General features: G+C 50.0%; 12 protein-coding genes across 12 annotated transcripts; 6 read left to right on the top strand and 6 right to left on the bottom strand.

Moving 5' to 3' along the window:
• Window positions 1–563: 563 nt before the first annotated feature.
• Window positions 564–1,145, top strand: CI109_104248 (uncharacterized protein; the record flags this gene model as incomplete). Its single annotated transcript, XM_032004014.1, has 2 exons — window positions 564–1,006; window positions 1,100–1,145. The coding sequence occupies 2 exons, from the start codon at window positions 564–566 to the stop codon at window positions 1,143–1,145; spliced, it is 489 nt and encodes a 162-aa protein (XP_031861616.1).
• A 124-nt stretch (window positions 1,146–1,269) lies between these two features.
• On the bottom strand, window positions 1,270–3,302 carry CI109_104249 (uncharacterized protein; the record flags this gene model as incomplete). Its single annotated transcript, XM_032004013.1, has 9 exons — window positions 1,270–1,357; window positions 1,452–1,516; window positions 1,591–1,699; window positions 1,776–2,312; window positions 2,389–2,494; window positions 2,560–2,684; window positions 2,740–2,844; window positions 2,950–3,068; window positions 3,144–3,302. The coding sequence occupies 9 exons, from the start codon at window positions 3,300–3,302 to the stop codon at window positions 1,270–1,272; spliced, it is 1,413 nt and encodes a 470-aa protein (XP_031861615.1).
• A 1,032-nt stretch (window positions 3,303–4,334) lies between these two features.
• On the top strand, window positions 4,335–6,040 carry CI109_104250 (uncharacterized protein; the record flags this gene model as incomplete). Its single annotated transcript, XM_032004012.1, has 4 exons — window positions 4,335–4,568; window positions 4,658–4,771; window positions 4,841–5,305; window positions 5,363–6,040. 4 exons carry the CDS (start codon window positions 4,335–4,337, stop codon window positions 6,038–6,040), a joined length of 1,491 nt encoding a protein of 496 aa, XP_031861614.1.
• A 447-nt stretch (window positions 6,041–6,487) lies between these two features.
• On the bottom strand, window positions 6,488–7,718 carry CI109_104251 (uncharacterized protein; the record flags this gene model as incomplete). Its single annotated transcript, XM_032004011.1, has 5 exons — window positions 6,488–6,596; window positions 6,770–7,012; window positions 7,175–7,274; window positions 7,350–7,455; window positions 7,554–7,718. 5 exons carry the CDS (start codon window positions 7,716–7,718, stop codon window positions 6,488–6,490), a joined length of 723 nt encoding a protein of 240 aa, XP_031861613.1.
• A 280-nt stretch (window positions 7,719–7,998) lies between these two features.
• Window positions 7,999–9,371, top strand: CI109_104252 (peptidyl-tRNA hydrolase; the record flags this gene model as incomplete). Its single annotated transcript, XM_032004010.1, has 6 exons — window positions 7,999–8,026; window positions 8,154–8,551; window positions 8,804–8,829; window positions 8,956–9,057; window positions 9,182–9,232; window positions 9,320–9,371. The coding sequence occupies 6 exons, from the start codon at window positions 7,999–8,001 to the stop codon at window positions 9,369–9,371; spliced, it is 657 nt and encodes a 218-aa protein (XP_031861612.1).
• A 340-nt stretch (window positions 9,372–9,711) lies between these two features.
• On the bottom strand, window positions 9,712–11,637 carry CI109_104253 (uncharacterized protein; the record flags this gene model as incomplete). The annotated part of the gene is made up of 1 exon (XM_032004009.1): window positions 9,712–11,637. One exon carries the CDS (start codon window positions 11,635–11,637, stop codon window positions 9,712–9,714), a length of 1,926 nt encoding a protein of 641 aa, XP_031861611.1.
• A 148-nt stretch (window positions 11,638–11,785) lies between these two features.
• On the bottom strand, window positions 11,786–13,171 carry CI109_104254 (uncharacterized protein; the record flags this gene model as incomplete). The annotated part of the gene is made up of 3 exons (XM_032004008.2): window positions 11,786–12,548; window positions 12,689–12,845; window positions 13,144–13,171. 3 exons carry the CDS (start codon window positions 13,169–13,171, stop codon window positions 11,786–11,788), a joined length of 948 nt encoding a protein of 315 aa, XP_031861610.2.
• A 427-nt stretch (window positions 13,172–13,598) lies between these two features.
• On the top strand, window positions 13,599–14,899 carry CI109_104255 (uncharacterized protein; the record flags this gene model as incomplete). Its single annotated transcript, XM_032004007.1, has 5 exons — window positions 13,599–13,669; window positions 13,753–13,845; window positions 14,145–14,223; window positions 14,288–14,413; window positions 14,480–14,899. The coding sequence occupies 5 exons, from the start codon at window positions 13,599–13,601 to the stop codon at window positions 14,897–14,899; spliced, it is 789 nt and encodes a 262-aa protein (XP_031861609.1).
• A 323-nt stretch (window positions 14,900–15,222) lies between these two features.
• CI109_104256 (uncharacterized protein) lies at window positions 15,223–18,643 on the top strand (the record flags this gene model as incomplete). Its single annotated transcript, XM_065967463.1, has 9 exons — window positions 15,223–15,381; window positions 15,527–15,735; window positions 15,828–16,016; window positions 16,075–16,503; window positions 16,562–16,714; window positions 16,778–17,458; window positions 17,514–17,580; window positions 17,675–18,053; window positions 18,117–18,643. The coding sequence occupies 9 exons, from the start codon at window positions 15,223–15,225 to the stop codon at window positions 18,641–18,643; spliced, it is 2,793 nt and encodes a 930-aa protein (XP_065823535.1).
• Window positions 18,644–18,856: 213 nt separating this feature from the next.
• CI109_104257 (uncharacterized protein) lies at window positions 18,857–20,368 on the bottom strand (the record flags this gene model as incomplete). Its single annotated transcript, XM_032004005.1, has 5 exons — window positions 18,857–19,208; window positions 19,307–19,500; window positions 19,596–19,816; window positions 19,901–20,210; window positions 20,303–20,368. 5 exons carry the CDS (start codon window positions 20,366–20,368, stop codon window positions 18,857–18,859), a joined length of 1,143 nt encoding a protein of 380 aa, XP_031861607.1.
• A 961-nt stretch (window positions 20,369–21,329) lies between these two features.
• Window positions 21,330–24,987, top strand: CI109_104258 (uncharacterized protein; the record flags this gene model as incomplete). The annotated part of the gene is made up of 16 exons (XM_032004004.2): window positions 21,330–22,238; window positions 22,298–22,477; window positions 22,536–22,678; window positions 22,751–23,042; window positions 23,097–23,165; window positions 23,224–23,398; window positions 23,463–23,480; window positions 23,532–23,605; window positions 23,654–23,750; window positions 23,849–24,195; window positions 24,258–24,345; window positions 24,421–24,474; window positions 24,569–24,579; window positions 24,673–24,781; window positions 24,847–24,907; window positions 24,963–24,987. The coding sequence occupies 16 exons, from the start codon at window positions 21,330–21,332 to the stop codon at window positions 24,985–24,987; spliced, it is 2,652 nt and encodes an 883-aa protein (XP_031861606.2).
• Window positions 24,988–25,144: 157 nt separating this feature from the next.
• CI109_104259 (uncharacterized protein) lies at window positions 25,145–25,987 on the bottom strand (the record flags this gene model as incomplete). The annotated part of the gene is made up of 3 exons (XM_032004003.2): window positions 25,145–25,442; window positions 25,532–25,603; window positions 25,761–25,987. 3 exons carry the CDS (start codon window positions 25,985–25,987, stop codon window positions 25,145–25,147), a joined length of 597 nt encoding a protein of 198 aa, XP_031861605.2.
• Between the last annotated feature and the right edge of the window lie 83 nt (window positions 25,988–26,070).

The following is a 26,070-nucleotide window of genomic DNA, read 5'->3' on the forward strand; positions in this document are numbered from 1 at the left end:
ATGGTTGGGATCCTATCCAGTCCAAGAAGAAGAGAGAGATAGGCTGTCTCACAATACCCCACTTGGCGACATGTTGGATTCAACTATAAATATGACTTAACACTCGCTTCCATCGGGAACTACCGATAGCTACAAGATAAGCAAAATTCAAACTGCGTATTCCATTCCCTTCGGGGCGGCCTTCGGGTTTAGTGGTTTTCGCTATGTTTTTCCCTCTCCTCTTACACTGTCGACCCTCCCATTCGCTTGTCCAATCATTTCGGGTGTTCGTCACAAATCAAGGGATGAACAATCATATTATAATAACGTTGGGAGATGCAGCGAGTCTTCTGAAAAGTTCGGAGAATTCCTTATCTTGGACCCTGAAGATCAAAGCGGATCACACGGCTTATCACCCGACACAAGCCGATTGGAGGAATGGGAGTGTTTATGACGTGGTGATTTTGCTATTATTTCGAGCATACCTCAAACGCATCGCAAGGACTCGACTTTGTGAATTGGTTTACATATCTATCAAGACCACATCCACAGCAGACGACCACTCTTCTTCAACACACCTCACCATGTCCACTTCCGAACCCACCATTCTGATCACTGCGGGACCTTATCAATTCCTCGCTTCTCTACACACCACACTCGCACCTTCCACCTCCACCTTATTCCTCTCCTTACTCCCCTATACCCAGAAACTCATCCACGTCCGATGGTCCGGCGAAGGCGTATGGATACCACTCGGCTACGACGCTGCCCAATACAAAGTCCCTTACGAGAATCATACCTCTCATCCTGCACCGGGGGAATTCATCCTCTATCCACCAGGAGGGATATCCGAAGCAGAGTTCTTACTAGCGTACGGAGGAGTTAGCTTTAGTTCAAAGATGGGTCAATTGGCAGGTAATCATTTCTTGACGATAACAGAGGGAAAAGAGAACTTGAGGAAATTGGGTGAGAAAACGTTGTGGGACGGTGCGCAGGATGTGAGATTCGAGTTGGCAGACGACGCAAAGTGAGTGCTTGGGAAGAGGAATCCGGCCGAAGGAAGATAGCTGCCCGTTTGATGTCCGGATAATGAAACGTATCTAACGACCATTCATCGCAGGATCAATGAGTTCCGACAAAGTCAAAAGACACCAGCAAAGCTCTGAACGACATGGGCCGAAGTAGTCACATTTTACAGTACAATGCACTATACGAGACATACCACTAAAGATAGACATGCCTGACTTCCCCTCCCACTCTGCCATGCATATCTTATCGGAGCTACAAAGCTCATTGAGCACACCCCGGACAAGTATGTAGCGTGTCGTGGATATACAAATCGCAGTCCGCACAAAAGTCGCTTCTGCATTTCGCACATCTGCGAGAGCAACAACGTCAGCACCGGGAGATCTTCACGGACGGTGGAGAGAGACGCAGGTGACGCAGTGACGGAATCGTAAACAAACACTCACCTATACCGACCAGTGGGACTAACTCCATCCTCCACTTGGGCGACCCCGGCATCGATCGTTGATACCTGGTGGGGTGAAAGTCAGATCAGTAGACGTTCCTTCGTTGAAGGCTTGAAACGTTCTCCGTCACTCTACGTACATCTGGGAACTCGACATCGCATCCAAAACATGTCTCGCTGCTTGCTACACTCATAACGTCTTCCACTCCCAACACCCCGTAATTGGCTACCGGGAAGAGGAACCAGAAACTAAGTCATACAGAATCAACCGTCAGCAGCAATCTCCTGCACGATCGTCACTCTGCGTACTAGCACGGCAACTCACCTTCTCGCTAGATGGGGACTACTGACCACCATCAATCCGCATACCTCACAATCTGTCGGGACATCACACAGTTTACTCCCACATCTCGGACACAGATATCCTCCCTTCTTCAACAGTCCATGACAAGCACAGAGCGTCTCTCCACCAAGTGGTAACCGTATAGGGAAACCCATGACCATCAGATCTCCCACCGGTGCTTTTCCCCCTCCGGCTTTTCCTCCAGCTGCAAGAGCAGATCTGACGTTCATCGTCGTTGGTGCGGAGGACGATACCGTCGTAGCGGGTGGAGGGATAGTCTCCCAAAGTAGATCTTTTAGATGATCTTGATCTAGTGCGACACCGAATTTTCCACCTGTCCTCTCAGATATTTGACGACATATCTTAATCTCACCAGCGAGAGCTATGATGTTGGTACGGATACGAGAGGTGACGAGATCGTTCAGGACTGTGTGAATCGTGGTGGAACCGTCAGGATCGGCGGTGGAGATAGCGGAGAAGACTATGAGGACTTCGAGTGATGAGGTGGATGGGAGGTGGCTGAACAACAAATCGCAGTTCAATGTCTGATACAATAGCCAATACGATGAGTCTGGGCGATTAAGACGCTACTCACCTCATACCACCTTTGGCCATGACCAGTCCATTCTGCAACGATGGTTCTCCAGATGGCTCCAATCGACGTTTATCAGACAAGACACTCAAAATTTCTTGAGGATTACCTGCAAGTGATTTGTCAGCTATATTGACCAATAATGGGCCACATCACAGCTGTGCCAGCGCTCACCTCCCATCGGCACGAGAACCTCTGACAGTCGATCTCTCAGTATGATGATCCCGATCTGCCCTAACGGATTTTGATCAAACCATTCCACCACATATGTGCGTAAATATCCCAGGATGACTTCGAATCTACAGAGACCCTTGACGTTAGTCAGGTTTTGCACAGACGAGATATCATACTCACCTGGTCGGTCTGTAATCTTTATCGTTCATTGATTCGGACAAGTCGAGAATTATGAACAAATGTCGAATGATCGATCTTCGTACAGGTGTTTCGGACATGAGTGCTCTGCGAGATTCAGACTGTAATGTCAGCTATTGTCCCATTATGCTTCCTCTTCACTCCAATGCTTGTGGAAGGCAACGCCGGCCGGCAGAGAGAAACTGTACACACCTCTTCCGTCTTCCTCTCGCTAGTAAGCTCTCAACAGCCGATTCTAACGATCCACTCTCATCCTCCTGGACCACATCCCAACTCGCTTTGTATTCTGCCTCCCAAGCATGTCTTCCAGGCTAAAAGTGACAACTTGATCAGCAACAGTCAACGTGTGGTAAACAACCACCTTCTGAAGTCAGCGGTCAACTCACATCCTTCCCCTTGCCATTCGGTTTTGCAGCACCACCGGCTCCTGATCCACCCTTCCCACCGCGCGATGAGGGACCTGGTCTGTTGTCGTTTAGGATGTCCTCATCGTCCTCTTCTTCTTCGTCAGATCCTCCGGGCGCGTAGTTGACGTCAAGTGGCATGGTGGAGGTGGTTCAGAGGGAGGTAGAAGGGGAAGCGGCGTGAACCGTTTCCAGGACGTTTCCAGGACGAGAGTGGTCTGATAAAGAGTCTCTATCGCAATGAGACGTATGCAACCGAACTTTGAAGGATGGCTCTGGAAGTGTTTGTTGATGCAATATTTATAAATGATGACGAGTTAGATGATGGTGAGATATGAGATGATGTGTCAAAAGTGACCTGACCATCCGTCAACGTGAACCCGGTTAAACCAGGGCGGGGGTTGCCAGTCAGCTCATACAAAATTGACACCCTCGGCCTTATCTTGTTCCACATCTACATCCCCCTTCCTTCCTCTTATAAACCCTTTTCTTCATCCACATCAATCCAAAAGCATCGCCCAGGAGGTGGTGTATGTATCTGCATAGTGTCTGACTGTTTCAAAAGCATATAAAAAGGGACGATAAGTGGTGAGTTCTTCGTTGATCTGAACATGCTGCGAAACTTGCTCCCCCTTCCTCCCTTCCTTGATCCCGCTGCTCCGACATTCTTCCCTTTTGGCCGAGCTGTGCATCATTCCGACATCTCTCTTGAGCTCAAGCTGACGTTGAGAATCATACTCTTCTCTCGGCAGCCCTCCAGTCTTACTATAGCATCCTAGGCAACCCTCGTTTTTGCAAAAATGCAATGAAGCGATTATCGTAAATGGTGAAATTCGCATCTCAGGTGAGTAGTTCTCTCCGTCTTAGCTTGGGGTTATGCAGTAGTCGTACTTTTCCATCGGCACACCACACTTCCTTCCGCCCTAATTCAATACATTCATGAGGGGGTTTGCAACTATACGTTATGGGTGTGGTGCATATATCTATGTGTGTGAGAACTTTGGCTCATTCTTGGTTCGGCCATAGTCATCTGGCAGGTCTGATTACCTAGCCTAAACCCCTCCTTCTGACTCTCCCTCGCACATCTTCCCTCGTCATATCACCTTCACACCCAATACCACTCTTCCCTTGCTTTCGGTCCAGGTCTGTACCATCGGCCATATGACATCGACCATGTCCTCCACTTCGTCCGAACCTCATGTCAAAGATCGCAAACGTTCAGCGCACTGGACGGATTCCGACACCGAAACACTTGTGAACCTCCTTCTTCGATACAAGGATTCCGGACGAACGGCCGATAACGGTTTCAAGCCAGAGGTGTGGAGAGAGGCTGCCGGTCTGCTGGAAGGAAGTACGTATATGGGTGGTCCGAAGACTCCGGACGCTTGTAAGAGTCGGTGGCAGAGGGTGAGCATTGTCCCTATCTTCTCAAGCAGATACAAAGTCATTTTGTGACCTTTACGTCGTGCTGATCGTGTCTGTTATGGGCGTCACAGCTACAACGGGACTATCGTGCTGCTAAAGATATGGAGGCTATGCCGGGTTTCACATGGGATCGAAATACCCATAGATTATCAGCTTCGCCGAAAGCATGGGAAAATGCGGAAAGCGTAAGTAATAAACGGCGCTAACTCTACAACTTGTATGTGGTCTTGTGCTGATCGGTCTACAATTCACAGCAATTGGACTCTTACAAGTATCGCAAGATCCACTTACCCTGCTTCGACTCTCTTGCGATATTATGTGCGTCAGAAGGCCCCCGATCTCGACCGAGGCAACCGAAAGGTCGGACATCTCTCGCTTCGGTATCCGATACGAGCAGTCTCTTGAATCTCAGCGTCAGCAGTGCAGGACCAGGTGGAAATGGCGTTCATTCTCACAACCATGCCCATTCCCATACCATGGGCAATGGACACGGTCACGGCGGTATCGCTCACCACCACAGCATGAACCACGGGAACGGGAATGGGAATGGACATGTGCCACATGGTCAACATGATTCGAACGCCAATGCGAACGTGAATGCTCTCGCTCAACTCCAGGGTCAGCTGCAGCAGGATCACGGGGTGTTCAACTGGGGAGGAGAAGGAGGGGATGAGGACGGTGAAGGGGAATTCGATTCGTCTTTCGCGCTTTCTGACGGGGTGAGTGCGGCTACTGTAGCTCTGCTATATGTGACGATCATTGACATGTTGTCTTAGGCCTTCAACATTGGTCAGAAACGACCAATGCCTTTTGACCCTTCGCTACTATCTGGTCCTTCGCAATCCCATACCCAATCATTACAAATACCCCCGACCAGTCCACCGAAAAAGCCTCGCTCTTCCAACTCACTTCCCAGTCGACAACCGTCGATGACTCAGCTGTCCCAGAATCACCATCAACAACCACAGCAACATCAACATCAACAGACCAATCAACCGCCTTTCCACTACACTCTGCCGTCTGCGCCTGCGCATCATCACCCATCTCGATCTCCAGACTTCTCTACCTCCACTCCAAATACCACCAATGCGAATAACGGGAACGGCAACAATAACAACAATAACACCTCTACCAACCTCATCGATCCACACGTACTTCAAACTCCACCAGGGATGTTAAAACCGTTTATACATACACCTACCTCGACTCCTGGTCCTGTATCAAATATTCTCAGTGCTGAAGTCTCACAAGCTGGCTTGTCGGAAGCACAAAGACGGACAGAGGCGATCTTGCAGCTTCAATCGAAAGAGGTGGACATGCGAGATGAAGATTTGGTGGAGATCATGGCGGAATTTGAGAGTAATGTCGCCGCTGCTGATACGTATTTGGCAATAAGAAAAGAAGGGTTGAGAAGGTTGTGGTTGGCAAGTGTGGTCAAGAGAAGAAAACGGTGATAACGAATCTTGTTGGCGTCGCGAAAAAGGAGAAGCCGCTCGGGAAGAAAACATCATCTCAAGCGCCAAACTATTAGGGCTGATCATTTACCTTTCAGTTCATTTTCATTTTGTCTTTTTATATTGGTGGGCTTTGGGTAAAAAGTGGTCCAGAGGGAAATATGACACGCTGGCGTTTGTCATGTCATCTTAATGGAGCTGTGCGAGTAGTAGGCGTGGGTGTAGAAGGAAAGTGGTTTCAGTGCGGTGGATGTCGGTGTAAAAAAATAGCGACTACATAGTCGAAAACGAAACTGTACGAGAGATTGGGAAAGAAAGATGATCGAAATGCATATTGCATAATGCATGGTATACTGTTTCGCTTCGGTCAGCAAGTTTGACTAGTCCGGTCTATCATCCTGCAAGTGTCGGACTGCCCGACTCTTCTATCTTTCTCGCCTAAGCTGTTCAAGATGACCCATTGGGTTCGGTCTTCTCGCCGAGAACCGAGGCGATGTCTTCGCATACCATCAAGATGGCATCTCGGGGCTCGACCTTGGAGTAGTAATCTTTCGCGCTGCAAGCGGACGAAAATTATCATGTCAGCTTCATTTCCCACAGCACTATCTAGTCCTAATAGTCAGACTGGAGACGCTTCAGTCCCCTGAATCTCCACACACACATCATCTCGTGTCACATCGAAACGATTACACAGGGTAGGTCATTGCCACAGGAAGCCAGAGCACTCACATTCCACTCTCCTTGAACCCCAACTTCTCATAAAACCTCTTCGCCTCGTCATTCCCCACTTGAACATGCGCGAGCGCCCTATTGACTTTCGCACGAGGAGGAGCGACAGTGAGCGAAGCGCGGGTGTTGGCTTTGTTATCGGAGGGAATGGGAGGTGGGGGAGTTGTGGGGTGTAAAGCTGCTTTGAGGGAGGCGAGGAGGAGCGATGAGCCTAAAGAGAGGGATCGGTACGGGGCGAGTATGCTATGTAAGAAAGAGTATAGGGTCAGAATTCAACGATCCGGCGTTTGGGGATACAGGAAGAGCTTGGTGAATAGCTTGCAGCAAAGGTCCAGCGTCCAAGGACGCGATATGCGAGGATAGTGGAACGAAGTAGAATGGAGCAGGTGGAGGACGACCACTCACGCAAGAGTCAAGATCACAAGCGTAGGAGGCTCCTTAGCCCCCTTCGCCAGGTTCTCAAATCGACAACAGATCGCTCCGACAGGGATATCAGCGTAATAGACTGCACGAACACGAAATCATCAGCTCATGAGTAAACCCTCGCCAGAAAGTAAACATGCGTCGAAGAAACACTTACTGAGCTTGTTGACGTCGTCAAGGGTAGGATCCAGGACATCTTTGTAGAACTTATCAGAGTATACGATGGGGATGATGACAGAGTTGATCTTTCGTAATGTTCCGGACTATATTCGTATCACATCAGCATGAATTCCCTCCCCTTCATTCATCCCTTTGATATATATATCCCTGCGACAAAAGACTACTAATCTCGCCAACTCACGTTGTGCACAGTCAAACTTGTCAAAGTCACTTTGACATTCGGTTTCACCTCTTTCTTTCCCTTTCCACTACCACCTGTCAGGTTGATAGAAGTGTGTTCGCCTCGGAGTTGGGAGAGGTCAAGTGGGGAAGAGACGGTTCCGGTCGTACTGTATGTTGTTGTCATTGTGGCGATCTGGTGATATCCTTTCGAGCGCTTTGATATGAGTCACCAGTGATGTGATAGCTGGAGTCGTGTTAGATCTCTTTGATACAAGTAGACGCAAATCAAGGATGGTGTTTCAATGTCAGAGGCCTTTTCTTCCAACTCTTCGCTGCGAACCAGGGGGTCAAAGTGATGACATCACCATTTATAAAGCGTGCAGATAAAAACGTAAATTCAGTCAACGCTCCATCGTGTCTTCGATATCTGTATTTGTGCTACTATACGTGAGCTAGTGAGCGAAATGAGCAGCTTCAACATCAGAATGGACGGTGAGTGCACGTCTATTCGCACCAGAAGCCGTTTCCTGGTATCTCAAGAGGGGGCTTTTCGCTCAATGCAATCAACCACTCGCCTCCTTCCATTTCACTTCTGATTAAATACTGATAACCTCTTCAGGTTTCGTATCCCCTCTGCTCTTCTCGATTCTGGCCTTTGCGGCAGGCTATCAAGCCCACTCTCTCCTCTCCTCACGGTCCATCTCAACATCTTCATCCTCAAACAAATCATTACCTACGACCACCACCTCTTCACCACGAAAATGCAAATCCCTCGCCTCTTCAGCAGGTTCTTCAGCCGGTTCAGCGGCTTCGGCTTCCGATACCGAATCCGATTCTGAAGATTCAGCTCAAGCTTTATCATCAGGTCTGAACGGATTGAAATTCTCGAATGGGGAAGAAATCAAATTGGTCTTGGTGGTCAATGATGAGTTGAAAATGACAAAGGGGAAGATTGCGGCTCAGGCGGGACATGCGACGTTGGCTGCTGCGATGACGTTGAAAGAGGCAAATCCAAGAGTGAGTGGGGATGTGTCTCGTGTCACGGTGAAGATCTCCTGGGGGAGGTGTCCGTCAGAGACAGGGAGGTTTGCGGTGTGAAAGACGTACGTCTCATCGTATTGCCGAAGACGGCTGGCCCACCGTGTCTACAGTAAGAAGGGAGGTTCAGAAGGCCGATAGTTCTCTGAATCGCTAGATCCGTGACATCTCTCGGAGCGAAGAAAAGGCGAGCTGACGATGCGTTTGTGCTTCTTCCTTACTCGTGTACAGCTCTTCAGAGCATGGCAAAATCAGGGGTAAATACAGACATCTCCTTTCACCCATGTTGTGCGCCCCATCTTTTCCCGAAACCCGACCCGCACATCCTCCTCCTATGTACACGATCGTTCACGAGCTGACCACCGTCCTCGCTCCATCTGTAGTCAACCCAAGATCGCCCTTCGATGTGCTAACACGGAAGAGCTCGAGACGCTCGCAGCTCAAGCATTGAGTCTCAACATCTGCGCGAGGACCATTCGCGATGCGTAAGTTTATACAACCGGCGACGGAGGTGTTTTGCAGTCATCTCCTTGAGGGGAGAACCACTTCGTCCGATAGCAAACTACTCCCAGGAAGGAGAGTGTAGCTGACATCGTCTTGCGCTTTTAGTGGTAGAACACAGGTCGCCCCGGGATCAAAGACCATTGTCGGTATCGGACCGTGAGTTTTTCGACTTTCTCCTAACAATCATTGGCTATTCAAATTTCTTGCCTCATACTGATCATACCCATGCTCCCTCACTCACAGCGGTCCAGCTCGATTGATCAATACCGTCACGGGCAAGCTCAAGCTGTTGTAGAACCCAGAAGTCTATAGACGCTATGACGACGGAAGGGGGCGGATATACACCTACATTGCACATCCAATACAGGTACAGACAATACTGATTGAATCTACATTGACATGAACGTGACACGATGTGCGGAGACATGATACGCATGATACATACATTACTTGGTATCCCTAATGCGGCGTGTTACAACATACCAACCTTCCAATTGCCTCTGTTCAGGCATAAAGTACAACGAGCGACTATCGACTATCGATACAGTACAACAGACACTGACCATTTTCTTTCCTCATGCCAATCGGGACCAGCCCTTCAAGTCTCTTTAGCCAACATTCCATCGCCCTTCCTGTCAGACCGCCGCTTCTGCTGACTTTCTATCTTCACCTTCCTCTCCTGTTCTTGTTCCTGTTCCATCATCATTACCACCTCTCAGCTCAGCTTCCGTCTCCGTCTCCTCCCATATCGTCTTCAACGGGTCGTCCAACGAGTTCGTCATACTTCTTATCCAAGCTTCTGACCAACTCAGTTGAGCTTGAAACTCATCGTCTTCTTCACTTCTCACTTCTCCTTCATCAACTTGTATCGGTCCGCTAGTATCGACAAAGTGAGCGATAGCTGTATCAACCAAGGGCGTAGGGAGATGGTGGACCGAAGAGAGCGGTGATGGCGTTTCTGTTTCCAGTGTCGTAGATCTGGCTACCGGGGGCGGGTCATTAGTTGGTGATTCGGAGACGGGAGGCGGAGAGGCTGACACAGGATCTGAAGAGCTTGATGGAGAGCCGATTGTTGGGGAAACGTTGGTGTTTCTCAGCTTAGGTGATGAAATCAAGGGTTCCAGTGCGATGATAGACACGGGTGGTGCTGTTCCCGCTTCTGACGTTGGTTTTTGCTCCGCAAGAGCCGAGATCTTCGCGAGCGGATCTGCTGCTGATGCAAGTTCTGGTCCAGGTATCGGCCGAGACAGATCATCGATCAGATAGTGGAGCGGTGTCGGCAACACCGTACGTCTCTGCGTCTCCATTGCCACAGACCCTGGGACTGCACTCTCCAGTGTCGGAGCCAGGTTTGTTGCTCTCTGCTCATTTGCAGACGACGAGCTGTCTCCTTGAGTTGACGAAATAACTGGTGTACCCTCTCTTGCGTCTTGGTCAACATCTGAACCTCTGTTTCTCGGCTCAGAAGTTAGCTCGACAGCTTCGTCCGATGGCGACCTCACGAGATGTCGTTCTAGCCACTCTTCGGAACCGATAGGCGGTGAGATCGAATGGTAACTCGAGCCTTCGCCGATGGAAGGTGAAGTCTTTGCAGATGCGACTTGCTCGGTGGCGTCGGATGACTTCGTCAAATCAACTGCCTTGACAGCCACAGTTGTGTCTGGCCGATCGATCGACACCTCCTGGGGTCCTTCTGCAATCTCTTCCTCGATGTCATTCAGCTGGGAACTGTTTATTGGTTGGGGTCCCGGACGACCTCGACTAGTGTATGGCGGGATGAACATGTGTCGACCTATGGTATCGCTCCAAGGTACAGCCGGTAGTTGATCTGACAATGGTCTCATCCATTTGGTCGGACCCCGCAGTCTCTCCTGTGGATGTTCAAAATCACGATCTCGTCGCAATATACCTTGAGGAGCAGGTGATGGAAGTGATCCCTGTCGCGTCGGTATCTCTGGCCGCCACTCCGTGGAGGCTACTGGTTGTGCACTACTAGCGAAGTATCTCCCGATTCTTGAAGGAGCCGCGCCCGTTCTCCAGATTGGGATTTGACGTAGGGGCGGGTGATAATTCTCACCGCGCGCAAGTTGACCTTGGATGTCCGCGTCGTCTTCTGCCTTCAGGAGATGAGCCGCTGCACCGAAGCTTGGAAGTGTTTCGTGAACGAAAACGTTTGATTGTTGGTGCTGCTCTTCGTACTCCAGAGCGACTTCCTCAGCGATACCTTCCATCGCTTCTAGCTCTTCTTCGCCGATCGACCTTTTCGAACCGCGATATAAGCCTGATTGTCCGATCTCCTCTTCCACTTCTTCTATCACGGATCTCGTTTCATCTCCTCCCTTTTTCGACTCGATCCATTCGTGTGTTCCTCTACTCTGAGCCAGAAACTCAGACCTCCTCCTATCGACCTTGGGAGGTCTAGCTCCGATATGCGCAGATTGGGATACTTCCGTGTGCGATACGGACCGTGTCCGTTGTGGCGGTAATGGCCATGTCGCGTTTGGGCCATGGAGTGCATTTTGTGATGTCAAATCATCAGGGAAGGCAATCGACACCGACATTCCGATGCGTGCGTCATCCGGAACATAGGTTGAGTCCGGTTGGGTAGTTGATGGTCGATTGAGAACCGAGGCTGTGACAGCAGGATTGGGGAAAATTGTCCGTTTATACTCGAAGAGCGGTACTAGAATCCGAATTATTGGTCGTTCCTCATCCCCAAGTTCGTTCGGGAGCGGGCGGAATTGTGGAAGGCAACTGTAATTCGAAAGGTGATAACTCTACTCTCGATGAGGCCTTTGCCTCTCGGTGAGGTCTGAGTATGGAAGGCGTCCGTTCCGGATGTGTCTGGTCGGAAAATCTTACAGACTTTGGAACTGTCTTGGTATGTGCCACCCTGCTGCGGGATGAGCCATCTGTCTTCCAGTCCGTCTCGACAGTATTGTCTCCTGTCGGTAAAGTAGTGCTATCGGGCTCGGACCTTGTAGCGTTTTGTACTCGTTGTTCATGCAAGAGGCGGAGTAACCTGTCCCTTGCCAACTCTAGGTGGATGGAAAATCCAAATCTACTGGCGGGCTCCATGGCTGATGGTAGCAGAAGCGGAAATTGTCCTGTAGAAGGAGAGGTGTCCCCAAGAGGTATATCGAGGAAGCGCGAGTCCGTTGAAGGCATTCGGGTCGCTGGAGGGTGCTGGATCGTTTTGGCCGTTTTGGTGGGAGTCAATATCGATACGGGAGGTGGACGTGATTGGGGAGGACTCGATCGAACCATCGGAGCACCTGAAGACTCTAGTTTTGCACCACCAACTACCGGTGTGCCTTCTTGATTTGATGACATGGTCTGTATAGATCGATCTTTACGTTTGAAATTGAGGTGAGGAGCAACAATTGATTCGGGAGTGGGTGGACTGGGCGTTCGTGATCCTTCTCGAGGAGTAGCAGGTACCTCTTCTTCGTCGGGGACTTCTTGGTTCTTCCTGTAGATCACGACAAAAAGCCGTTATCAGCATAGTGAACTGGGTGGCGAAAGAAGTTTTGGACTACGATTGATCACGAGACTGCGCAGGCCAGAGTGGGAAGAAAGATAATGTAAGTGTGGAAAGGGAGGCATACTCACGCTTTCCACTTCCCCTTTTGCTTCCAAGTCAGCTTCCTCGGTCTGTCCTCATTGTGCTCCCCCTCATCCCCATCACCTCGACCTAAGCCACTACTACTGCCCAAGCGGTCCAGTATGCCCATTTGGGAAACATGGATCAAGTGACCGGCAATCAGGTCTGAAAAACTTGATAGGGAACGTTGAGTGAATGCGGATCAATGAAAATTGTTGAAGCTCGAAAGACAGAAGTGGAGTAATAGGACTGAGTGAGGAGTGTTGATGACCTGAGCAATGCAGGTCTCCGCTGAGAGGAGCGTTGGAGGGCGGCAGGTTGGTCACTATGACGGTGTGATGAAGAGGATTACCGGTCAACTGTGATAGTCCCACCGAGACCTTCAATCGAGAGCACACATGGATATAGAATATACAGATAAGAAGGAAAGAAAGAGAACAACAAAGATATGCAGCAGATGTACAGTTGAGTGCAGCGTGTGACACAGGCATCCTTGAAATCAGTCGCCTTACAGCACCAGCGGAAGCATTCACAGCGCACGGACCGCCTACAGCACAACCTTATCGAAACCTTGAAAGGAGACTCGTCCACCTCATTTCATACAGGCTAGTCTGTCTCAAGAGAGACTCAAGAGAGATATTCACAGCGTTCCGAAGGTACGCATATACATCCATTACCCTCCCTTCTATAGCAGATATCGACGATCAAAAGCAGAGATAGTCGGAAACGGCAAGCGATGGGAGCGAAGAATGGGTCCAAAAGTGCCACATTGCCACGTTCTTGCACCCAAAAACAAATTCATTCTGAACGAAACTGTCCATTCATGCGTCATTCCCACAACCGAACACTCAAATCATCTCTCTCTTCTTTACCATCTTCACTACCTCTCTCTACATCGTGAGAGAGCAGATAGTCAAGATGGCTTCACTCCTCTCGTCCATCTGGCCCATCATTTCTTCTTATCGACCAAATGCCGCAAGGGATCGTCAGTGCGTTTTCTACAATTCACCCACCTTCCGTGCTTATGACTCTATCACTCGTTCGGATTTGTGCTAACCACTTGTTTCTGTAGGGCACGACCATTGAGATTCGGTGCTTTCGAAGCGTTGTATATCCCACCTGGGTATGCAGTGAAGAGACCTTCCAACGATAGGGATGCACAACGGTAAGTGATCAATTCCAACACCTCATCCACTATTTTCATGTCAAACCCCACTCTTCCATGACCATACATCCATCCGTCCTGCATGCGTGGAATTGGTCATATCAGCTACCACCACACCACTCCTCTCCGCCTCCGATATGATGCTTTTTAATTAGACTCTGACCGATCACTTTTGGTCGGTGGAGACAAAATCAGTCTTTAAGATTACCCTGATCCCCTATTCCCTACCTGTCTTTGGCATAATCCTCTTGCTCTGCGACAAGCAGCATGCTAACGATATTGATTTGACATCTGCGTAGGTTATACAACCACATCCGAACGGTCGCCTACTGGCTTGATGCCTCGCCCTTGCTAGCAGACTTGGGATTGCCCTTCCGAGTGAGTGGGACCAGCTAGCTGTGCTCCCAATGTGCAGTGGATAGCTGACAATCACATTCCCCAGGCTGGTCTCGACGATATCATCTCCCTTGTACCGATCTACGGTGATATCCTATCGGGTATCTTGCAGTTGTACCAAGTTTGGTTGTGTTTCATATTTGGTGTTCCCAACAATGTTCTAGGATATATGGTACGTGCATGTCTCAAACGCCAGGTATTGAAAGGTCAGTCAAGCTGACAATTCAATCTCGTTCAGTTCCTAAATGTCATCATCGACGTTGTGGTCGGCTTTGTCCCCCTCATTGGTGACTTCATCGACAACCTATTCAAATCCAATCTTCGTAACCTTGCCTTACTGGAAGAATGGCTCCTTACATCTCCCGTCGCCACGAAGAAGTACCACATCCTTCTCATGCCTGAGGGCGGAACGGACTTCATTCCCCGACCGAAACACAGTCGATTCTCGACCAGCTGGTTCGGAGGTGGCAGTTCCAAGACGGCAGAGGACGAGGAACGTGAACGCGAGAGGACTACCGGCAAAGTGAGAGCTACGAGGAGGATGGAGCGGGATGAAGGGGATAAAGTACCGGCTGCACCTGCGGCTGCGGGTACTAGTACTGGTACTAGGAGTAGGACGAGACGCGGTGGAGATCCGGTGATGGATCCTCTTGATTAGAATGAAAAGAACTCTTGTATATACATATAAATTCTGTAGCTATAGTCTGAACGACGCGGATACACGATAAGATCCATGGAATGAATTGTATGCGTGATCAATGTAACAGCGAAGACACAGATTGTGTAGCGAAATGATGCGTTACATGGACGCCGATATATCGTGGTTAACGTTTGTTAGGCAAGTCGCCGCACGTGGACTCCGAAAGATAAGGACGATAACAGTCAAACCCGAATGACATTCATGTTCAATCGCAATTGGCCGGAAGACATCTCCATTTCTTCCTCTACACACTCCATTCCCGATTGAAGAGTCTTTCTAGGATGGCGTCTCATACAAGATCACCTACGTGCGTGTTATCGCTGCCTTTCGTGTCTACAGATAGATTCACGTTGAAGTTGTGGTCTCGGCTAACCAACCGCAGATCCGACGAGGAGGGTCCGCCCTCCAAAGTTAGAAGAACTACTCGAGCTTGTTTACAGGTAAGTACCAATATGCCTTACCCCTTTCTCAAAGCACTTCGTGTACCTCATATTAGTTCATAGCTCATATGGCTGCATACGAGTCCCCAGCAACTGCTTTGTCTCAAGGGAGGAATGTTTGCTAACGCAGCTATCCTCTGCATAGTGTCGATCTCGTAAACAAAGATGTCTTCCTGTGGTCCAACCTGATCCCGACGCTTCTGCTGCCTACTCCACCCCACACGCTCAAGCGCCGTGTCAGAGATGTCGTCAGTTGAACACTACATGTTCGTTCGAAACAGATCAGCCTCACCGGCCGGAAGAGAATCCAACGCCATCGAAAATGGCGACTATAGTGGTGGACTTACAGAGGAGGTAAGTGGATTTTGCTTACAATGTCCGTTCTCAGGCACATTATAGGTTTGAACCGAATGATGATCGACGAGCTGACCTTGTCCCGTATGTAGAGTGAACGAACAAGAAGAACGAATAGCTGAGCTGGAGAAGATTACGGGGGACGGTTTCGGAACACACGTCCATGGGAACGGGACCAATGGCAACGGGGATGCCCGACATGATCAGGATGAGGGCAACATGAATGGTCTCATTGAAGAGACACCATTTGAGAACGAGCTTGACCAGCCGTATATGGACAGGTGGGTCCTCTACCGGAACATTTGACCAGGGCTAAGCGTTCCACTTGAAACTGACCAGACCGTCCTCGGCTCATCTGGCAACCAACAGTTCAGGTCGCCCGTCGCCGTCATACCCCGCCCCATTTGCTCCTTCATATGTTACAACAAGCACGACACCTCACGCTGGTCCTGCTGCTTCTGTCTCCCCGTCGACTAGGAGTCGTCCGGATTTCACTATGTCCACACTCGAACTGGGTCCGCCAATTGCGACACTCCGCTCCCTGGGAGCTCTGCCGACCGATAGGGCAGATGATGGTGTCGAAGTGGGTGTCGACGACGGCTATGAGCGTTATTCCCAGCAAGAAGACGAGCGTAGTCGTGGAAATCAGCATGCTCGCCCAAGGACTGTCCACAACCACCCTTCAGCCGTTCCGACACAAATGTCAATCCTGGATCCAATTGCTAGAGGTGTCATGTCGAGAAAAGATGCTGTTATAGCAATCGAAACGTGTGTTTATGTCTTCCTTGGCGTGCGTGATCGTGTAAGCTTATCACGTTTGACGCAGATTCTTCAATCATTGTCATTCGTTTGGGCCTGTGTTGGACGAAAAGCTTAGGAAGAAAGGCGTTGACCTGAGATTCGAAAGTCCGACGTTGTTCTTGACGATCTGTACTATTGGAGCGAGATTCTGGGAAGGCAGCTCATCAAGATCTACGACGTGAGTAGAAGTGATTCTTCACCTCCTCCGTAGCTTTACACTGACATCACATTGGAAATGTAGCACGACTGGCAAGCGCATCCGCTCTCGAGGACTCCATCCCAGCTTCCTGGAGCTCACCACACTTCTGGATATATCCGTCTCTCAGCTACTCCTCCGCCCTACCCCTTCGGATGTAACATTGGACTCGATCCGTGCCCTGCTACTTTACGCTCAATGGATGCCTGTCAATCGAGATCACCAAGATCCGCAACCTCACACAAATGGTAAACCTACGACCCGCAGTCGATACAACGATATTTCAGCCTGGGCAGTTCTCGGTCTGGCAGCACGTTACGCTTTGTTCCTGGGATTGGACCGATTGGCTGTGCAGCCGTTTCAAGTGTCATCCGTTTTAGTTGCGCCAGGGCATACGATAACCGAATCTGATATGTCGAGATTACGAGTGTGGCACAACCTGATTACATGCGATTGTAATCTCATGTTGACCTCGGGGCTTCCAGCTTCGTTAGACCCCGCACCAGCAGTCGCTATCGGCAAAGTCTTTGCGGGTCACCAACTCGCGCAACAACCAGGTGACTTACGAGTGACGGCTCTGGTAGAGCTTGTGGGCATTGCTCACAGGGCTATCGAGAGTAGTGCGAGAGCAACGGGAGGAGCTAAAGGTACTGGTCCGGGCGTTGGAAGGGTCTTAGAGGCAAGCTGTCTAAGGAAGGCAAATTTTGAGCTGGACGAGTGGGAAGTGTGAGTCAATCTTTGACCTTGTACAAGAAGATAGCTGAAGACATCCGAGATGCAGAGCATGGCTGGCAAGACTCAAAGATACCGCATACCAATATAATGCCTTGCCTTTCACATCTATCCGGGTGAGCCAATGATATTCGAAGTCCCGTTTAATCGATTTCCCACTGGCTTGAACATTGATGGATCCAACGACTGATGATGTTTTCGCTGTTTTAGTGGTATCGTCTTTCCCTCAATTCTGCCGCTCTCGGTCCGCTGCTCTCCCCATCGCCGCCGAGCAGTTCTATTCACTCTCCACAACAGAGGAACCATCTGTCCCTCCTGCAATCCCTCGAAATCTCCCTCACAGCTGCATCCCAGATCCTCTTCGCTTTATCGAAGAAGGCGTCCACTTACATCTGGACCTTGAACTCTCAAGATCGGTCATCTTTCCCTCGTACGGTTCAATGTGAGCGCGAAACAATCACAGAAGAAGGCTGTGGGGTGGATGAAGACGCGGTGGAGAGACTGAGCTATGCGGTGGATTATACTTGGATCTCGTTGACGTTTTCGGTCACGTTTTTGGTACTTTGCTATGTGAGGGGTATGATAGGCGGTGAGTGGACGTATCACTCTACACTGGAGATCTCAACACTGACAATGGCCACGGCCGTCACAGACGATCTGGGTATTTCCATCTTGTCAACACCGTATCGCGCTTCCGACATGGATACGCAAACGCACTTCCCTCATCCTGCTCGACCACACTCGATACTGGCATGTCTCGTTCGTCTTGCTCAGGGTATCTTCGACCGACTATGTAGGACATCTTCGGTCCATCCGGCAAGGGACTATCAGCCTATCGTGAATAACGCAGCTGCTCTAATCTCGAATCCATCACCAATCGTGGTCCAGCCGTCAAACGACGTAGATGCTACTCAAACCAGATGGGACAACGTTGAGACGCAAACAGCTGGAATGACCAATAACGGTGGACCTAGTAACGGTGGTGTTCTGCCATCAGGACTGCTGTCGAGTGGGGTATCCGAGTATGGTCAAGGAGATGCTCAAGATATAGGGGAAGGCGAGCCGATGGGACTGCAGGGCTTGTTCGACCTGATGAGCAATTCCGGCATGGAATGGCCTGGGTATATCTTCGGTGGTACAGCAGCTGGTGGAGGGGACCTGAGTCCTTGGAACGTATGATTGTGATGCAGGGAGAGTTCCAGTACAGTATCGTCATAAGCATCTTGAATGATAGTTGTTTGCCATTCAGCTGTTCCGCCAAGAGCAGTTTGAGTCGTGTCGAAGATTTGAACCGCAGAGTTTGGACAAAGTTCGGTATATATTACATACCGTACGCGACAGCCTAACCAATGATTACTACCACTTCATTAAGCTTGCGCTAAGCTGTCTCAACTACGCTTTCTTCAGCAGGTCTTTCAACCCTTGGTCCTCACTAAACACCTTCTTCGCCCATTCTTCCCACTCCTGCTCCATCGCAAACTTTTTCCTTTCTTTACTAAAAGTCTCCCTCAACCCATCCATCAACACCATCTGCGGCTCTTCCCCGACCAGATCATTCAAGAATTGATATTTCTTACCCTCCTTCACGCAATCTGCCAAATCGGGTCGTCCCAGATCTTGATAATCTTTCATGAGGAGATGTTCGAGATCGCAGAGTGTGGCTCGACCTTGGTCACAGTATTCGACGACGCTGGAGAACGCACATGGAGCAGCGAATGCTTCGGCTTTGGAGGTGATGTATGCCCTGTGTCATGCAGACCAAACAATGACATGTGAGTATACTCCTCTATAGTGGGTGATGATATTGTGTCTAATCGAGAGGGGAAACAACACCACACTCACCATTCCCAATCGATGACATTTGTGATATTCCCTTTGGGATCAATCATCAAATGATCTCCTTTATCATCCGCATGTTTCAAATAAAACACATCTTCTTCGCCCCAACCATCGAAGTTGACTACCATCTCTTTGATTTCGAGATGAGCGAGATAGCTCAGAACGGGTTTGTGTTGGAACAATCTTCCTTGTTTGATCTCGTCGAGGACATAGTTGATACAGTATGAGTAAAATATCGTTCTTGATTTGTTTTGAAAGGTCCGAAGAACCAGGGTGGATGGTCGAGACACACGTATCTGTCGCAGAGAGGACCAACGATACGTTCACCTCCTCCTGAAGGGGAGGGATGAAGACTTCCAATGAAGGGGAAAGTCAGTTCGGACAAGGCGATTTGAAATTGTGCGAAAGAGCGGATGATTGTTGGAATTTGAGAGGGATTGTCATGTTCCGTCAATGGTGCAGCTGCGGGAGTACCACCGACGAAGTCGAGAAAGTAGTAGTTGAGGTCAGGTGCTATAATGACACAAGCCATGGTCAGACCATCGTACAGTACCGTTGACTGCCCTCCATCGACTTAAGTTTGAATAGCAATCTCACCTTGATCGCTGGAAAAGTATACAGCAGGAACTTGCAACCCCGCCTCTTTCATCACCCTCAAACTCTCAACCTCACTCGCCACCAAAATCTTCCTCTTCTCGACCGGAGGCTCATCAAACCTCTTCTGTCTGACGCGAGCAACCCATTTCACACCATCATCAAATGTGAGAGGGAGAATGACATTCATTCCGCCCTTAAGGTAATCTCGTGTATCGGTAGGAATGAGGATATTGCTAGTGTGGCCGGGTCGAAGGGAGTTGGCTTGGGCTGATAGATCGGCCGATTTGAGCAGTGTCGTGAGCTGTTCGAGCTGTATGGCGGAATGGCAAACGTCGAATCAGTATGTCTTGTACTGTAGTCATACGTCTTGGCACATCGATGAGATAGAGACAGAAAGCTGACCTGTTCTTTGTCCGCTCGTCTGGTGATATCAGGGTACGAGGCGTAATCGGGATCCTGAGTATACATATTGGTTATCCAGTAAGGTCAATAAGTGTGAGATCATGAACGCTTCTCTCAGTCAGATGAATGGAAGCACTTACATGTTCCTCTGGATTCTCGTGAAACGACACATCGTTATGACCTTGGCAGAAGTGTTGATAGCACGTTAGACATGATCCAACTTTGGGCATGGACCTGTTGGAACAGCCCGAAATCGAACAGGGCCAAGTAAGCATATGATTCGAGTGTGCACAAGGGAGGTGTATATTGTTGATGATGATGAGACACAATGATGAATCTGTTTGAAGAACGAACAGAAAAGAAGAATGAAGGGGGAAGCTTACAATCTGTTGTTGTCGTTGCGATCGATGTCACGGTTCACACAGACGAGTAGGTTGATGATAGAAAGGAGGAGTCCTTTGGGCTCATGGTGACAGCGTGTGTGAACGTGCATGGTCCGCATTCCGCTACCTTACTTCGGCCGGACCATGCTATCGGAGCGACGGCGAGGGCGCAAGAGACTGTAACCATGACGACCGCCACGCCAATCAGTGGCCTTTCCGCTCAGTATCCTTCTCGTTCTTCGCCAGTCGTCCACACATCAGGACAATCCCTGCACTTTGTACTTGAGCTAGCTGTCCCTTCGCACTGCACCCGTCAACCTGCATGTGTGATATATGCATGCTCCTTGCCCGCTCGTATACGATGGCCGGGTCCAGGGTTTTGCGATCCTTTGCCACCACCTCGTCGAGCCACGTGGTTGCCACGAATGTTTACATGTTGCGAAGCACAAATGTCTGAAATCGGTTCTAAGTTGACGTGTACAACTACACTTTATACTTGGGCAACACTCTTCATACATTTGCATTCTCCAGACGAACTCGACCATGTCCGACACTACTGCATCACGACGACAACGAATATGACGTACAATTGAACTCCACTGCTTTGTATACCTATCAGCTAACCCACAGAGCTGCTTTGGGATATGACGACCGCACATCCTCGTCGACGGCGCGACTTCTGGTCAGACTTGGATGAAGTGGATGCTTCGGGCGAGTTAGTCGAGTCGTCAGAAGAGGTGAAAGCGTTCTCAGAGGACGTGAGGGATGAGATAAGGCAGAAGGAGAGACCGGAACCAGCCCCCGTCCATAAGCTGCATGAGGAAGAGCTGGTGATCCTACCGACTGGAGGGGAGGTGGAGGTGCAACCGGATGAGCAAGAGTCATCTTCCTCTGTCCCTGGTGGGCTTTTCAACGAGCCGATACATGAGTCTCCAACATCACTTCCTCCCCTAGCTGCGGAGACATCGACTTTCATCCCTCCCTCGTTTCATCCGTCTCACATCCTTCAAACATCAACACCCCGACCACTAGTCACCTCCGATTTCCCCTCTGTCCCTACGCCCACTGATAACACCACACCACGTCTCCCTCCGCCTCCCCTTGTTCCGAAGAAGGCACAGCCCATCTCACCACCACGTACTCGGCGGCGTCGATCCACCCTCCTAGATACGCCAGAATACGTTGCTTCTCCCATCGATACACCGCCTACCCGACCACATCTCACCAGTACGACAATTGGCGAAGGTAAGGGTCGTAGAGATGATCCTGCAACGCCTGTACCAATTGGCAAAGAGCTAGGTATGAAAAGTAAAAAGGACCTAGTGGCAGTGACGAAACATTTCGAAGTGTTTGCAAAAAGTTTGACAACGAAAGAAGGTGGAGCCAAAGGCAAGAGCAAGGGCAAGGGTGGAACCACCGTCAACAAGGCGCCCACGATGTTGGCTGGCGCGGGTGGGCTGACAGGGCTGGGAGGCAAAGTCTTCGAGGGATTGAGGTTCTGTATACCACCTGAAATTAACCAGGTTGCAAAGCACAAGCAGCGTTGGGAAATCGTGAGCTGGCGATATTGTTACATGCGCGAGAGCAAGCTGACGAGAACACACTGTACCAGATATCGAAGCTTGGCGGACAGGTGACCCTTCAGCCAGATACAGCTATCACACACGTCATATACGATGCGGGGAAATCAGCTTCGATGTTGGCTCAGAGGTTGGGCCTGGAATCGCTTAGCGAACTGCCGGAGAATACGATCTGCGTGAAATGGGATTGGGTAGTACAATGCAAGCTGGCTGTGAGTTTATCGCAGTATAACATTACCTCTGTTGCATATCGCTGATGTTGGGCTTCAGGGAACTTTACTCGACCCTTCGCCATGGCTCAGCTTCCCGAAGACCTCGTTCCAAAGAGCTGTTTCTGTCACTGCCATCCGTCCCACTTCAAGGATGTTTGACATAACAGACCAGCTTCGCGGGAAGAGCGTCAGCATCTCAAGGTACGTCCATACAACCGTGGGACTAGTTTTGTCTTGCTACAGCGTTGACCTCTATGTTTCTGTTATTTATAGGAAACGGGAACCGACCGCATCCGACTCTGACACGGAAGAATCGTCGAAGAAGAAGACTCGTGCTGCCGAAACTCGCTCAATGACAATCTTCCCTCCTGTACCGGAACGTGAAGCTGTACCCGTACCTGTCCAGCCGATAGTTGAACCATCGACGAGGGAGTTGCCACGAGGTGTGGCCACAAGACACCTTGTGGCCGATGGGCCGGGCTGGTCAAAGGCTGCTAAAGGGGAGAGAGATGCGTTAGACGAAATGATAGAAGGAGTCATTGAAGGTAGTTTGTCAGATCCTGAGGTGGGTCAGCTTGCAAATCCTTCCGTAGGGTATTAAGCTGACCAGTCGTTCCAGCCATCCGACAATGAGGACGACGGTGCGCAGAAGCCGATTACCCGCTCGGCAGCGAAGAATGACACAGCCGTGAGTCTTGTTTGCCGCATCTTGCCTTGCGATCTCAGCTTGATCGTCCCTGGTATAGTTGCAGCCTAAGAACCCAAACCCCACCGCTGACAGGTTCAAGTGTGGACAGAAGAACGATGGGAAAGGTTACAAAGGACCGAACGAATGGCTCGCTCAGCAGTTTGAGAGGTTGCATGAGATGTATGCGGGTCAAGTGGGGAAAAGTGCTTTTGCCATACGGGGTTACCAGAGGGGTAAGCTGTGCAGTATCCGCAAGGGCGAGATCCAGCTGATGTATAAAGTGTCTGGGATGAACAGCTGCTAGTATCATGAGAAGTGAGTTGGTTTCCTCCACGATTGCAAAACCTACTGACAAACCGCTCGAAGGAATCGAATACCCGATCACAACAGGAGCGCAGGCAAGAGCGATACCAGGGATAGGATCTGGCTTAGCAGAAAGAGTGAGTGACAACTCCCTGCTGGCATTCCGGCGCTGACGCTTTCTGCAGATAGACGAGTTCTTGTCCGGTGCGCCAGGCCGAGGGTTCTATGAAGATACGGAGCAAGCCAGGTGTGTGGGGTTGTTCAAGGACATCTATGGAGTCGGTACGTACTCCGAAGTCACTTCTGACACTTCGCTATCCCCTTGCCATTCCGGGCGCAGAGAAAGATAGGGGAAATGGAACTGACTCAGCATGAGACAGGCCGTCAAGTCGCGAATGAACTATATCGTCTCGGCGCTCGATCCATCACCGATCTACGAACGGGTCACTACCCACTCACACCGGGCCAACAAGTCGGTCTGTCACTTTACGAAGATCTAAAAGCCCGCATACCTCGAGAAGAGTGTAAGCAGCTCTTCGAGCTGATCAAAGCTGCTGCGATGGAGCTCGATCCGGGATTATGGGTCGAGATCATGGGGAGTTACAGACGCGGACAAGAGGATAGTGGGGATGTAGATATCCTCATTACGAAGGAGGGACAGAATCAGAAAGGCGTGTTGGGGGATCTGGTTAAGCTATTGAGGGAGAAAGGAGTCATCACGCATGATGTGAGTTTAGTCCGAGAAGCGGATAATGTCAATATTGATTCGCTGTGCTGTCACTCTGCTAGCTTGGGGCACCGTCTGATTGGAATGCACCTGAAGCGAAATGGATGGGCGTGGGCAAGGTGAGCCCTTCGAGCAAGTATAGACGGATAGGTGTGTAGTGAAGTTCGTGTACGGCTGCGTGCCAGAGAGTGAGCGAGTCCAGCTGACCGCTGGTAATCTACGTAGATATCCTGTGTATCCCGTATGAACAGTGGGGAGCGGCGCTGATTTACTTCACCGGTGAGTGGTGTTTCGGGTGTCTTCCAATATCAGCCTTGCGGTAGGAAAGACCGACAACTTTGGAGTGACAGCTGACGATTGATGCTTCTCATAGGTAACGAAGTCGTAAGTGCCGCAACTGGATAAAGTGCTACTCCTTCTCGCGCTGCTGCCCAGTCTTTTGTAAGCACCAAGCTTACCTTGCCCTTCGGTTAACAGTTCAACCGTTCTCTCCGGCTCTATGCAAGGAAATTGGGATACAGTCTCAACCAACGAGGACTGTATAAAGGCGTGCTTCGAGGACGGGATGGCCTCAAGACGACAGAGGGTGAGTCTGAACCTTGGCTGAGTATGTTGGAAACAAGTTTTGATGATTGGCTTGTTGTTGTACAGGGGAGTTGATTGCTTCGAATACTGAACAAGATATATTTGACGTGCTGGGATTACGATGGCGGTGAGTTGCATCGGCACGAGCGCTCGTCGGTCTTAGTGACGAAAGACACTCTTAGTCACCCACATCATCGACGACCGTGATGATCGAAGAATTACGAAATTTAACGCTGTACACTATCATTGCACGCCCCGACTTAGAGCTATGGATTCAATTTATTGTATCGATACATCAATGCATGTTGTTTCATCATCATCAACTTCTTCTTGACTTCATTACACTTTCATCTCCAACTCCAAACTAAGGCTCCTTGAGCTCTCCCTTTGACCAAGCACTAGCGATCTCCTCGCCGGTGATAGTCCTGACTTCCCCGGGGGTAGCAGTGGAACCGGTGATCGTACTGGCAACGACATCTGTGATTGTGCCGAGGGTAGTCTTAACCTGGTGGAAATGACGGATCTCGTCGACCTTGACCTCGAGGACGGTGAGACGGGGATCGTTAGGCGAGCCATCACGGACTCCGTCGCCCTTGTCGGCGAACCAAGCTTTAAGAGTGGGAGTGTAGAGGTGTTTGACGAGTTCTCGGTCGGTGCTTCGGCTAAAATAGGAGTGACGGGATGTCAGGATGTCAGCAAGGCTCGTGCCGATGGACTAGACGCTGAGTTTGCTGAATTTGACTCGACTTACGTGGCTTTACCGGCGATGGAGACCCATCCCTTGTTCTGGGTCATACCGTCGGCATTGAGGTTGACGTGTGAGCTGGGGGAGAAGAGAGACGATCAGCATATTAATCACACGAATACTGCCGCTCATCGTTGACCGTGAGAGGAAATAAGAACAACGGGAACAGCCAAAATGTAATATATTACGCCATTACAGACTAGTACGAGAAGCCAAACTTGACCCGCCCACTCACTCATTCTTGACCTCTGCGTCTTTATGGCTCTCATTATCATACACAAACCTGAACTTCCAGTCCTTTGTGATTTCACTGATCGCCATCGTCCTAGCATGGAGCGAACCGTCCTCGCTGACTGTAACGAGCATCACTGATTTTTGAGTGTTGAGGAATTCTCTCAGGGTGGTGAGTTTCTCGGTCAACGAGGGGGAAGTTCCCGATGCAGCGGTGTATTGGTCGGACATCCTAGATGTGGTGGAGAAGGTGCGGCGTAGGTGAGTAGTGGCACCGGTAGTAGTAGTAGCAGTAGGAAGAGAAGTGCGTTGGG

The sequence above is a fragment of the Kwoniella shandongensis genome, chromosome 7 (genome assembly GCF_008629635.2).
Source record: "Kwoniella shandongensis chromosome 7, complete sequence".
NCBI lineage: Eukaryota > Fungi > Basidiomycota > Tremellomycetes > Tremellales > Cryptococcaceae > Kwoniella > Kwoniella shandongensis.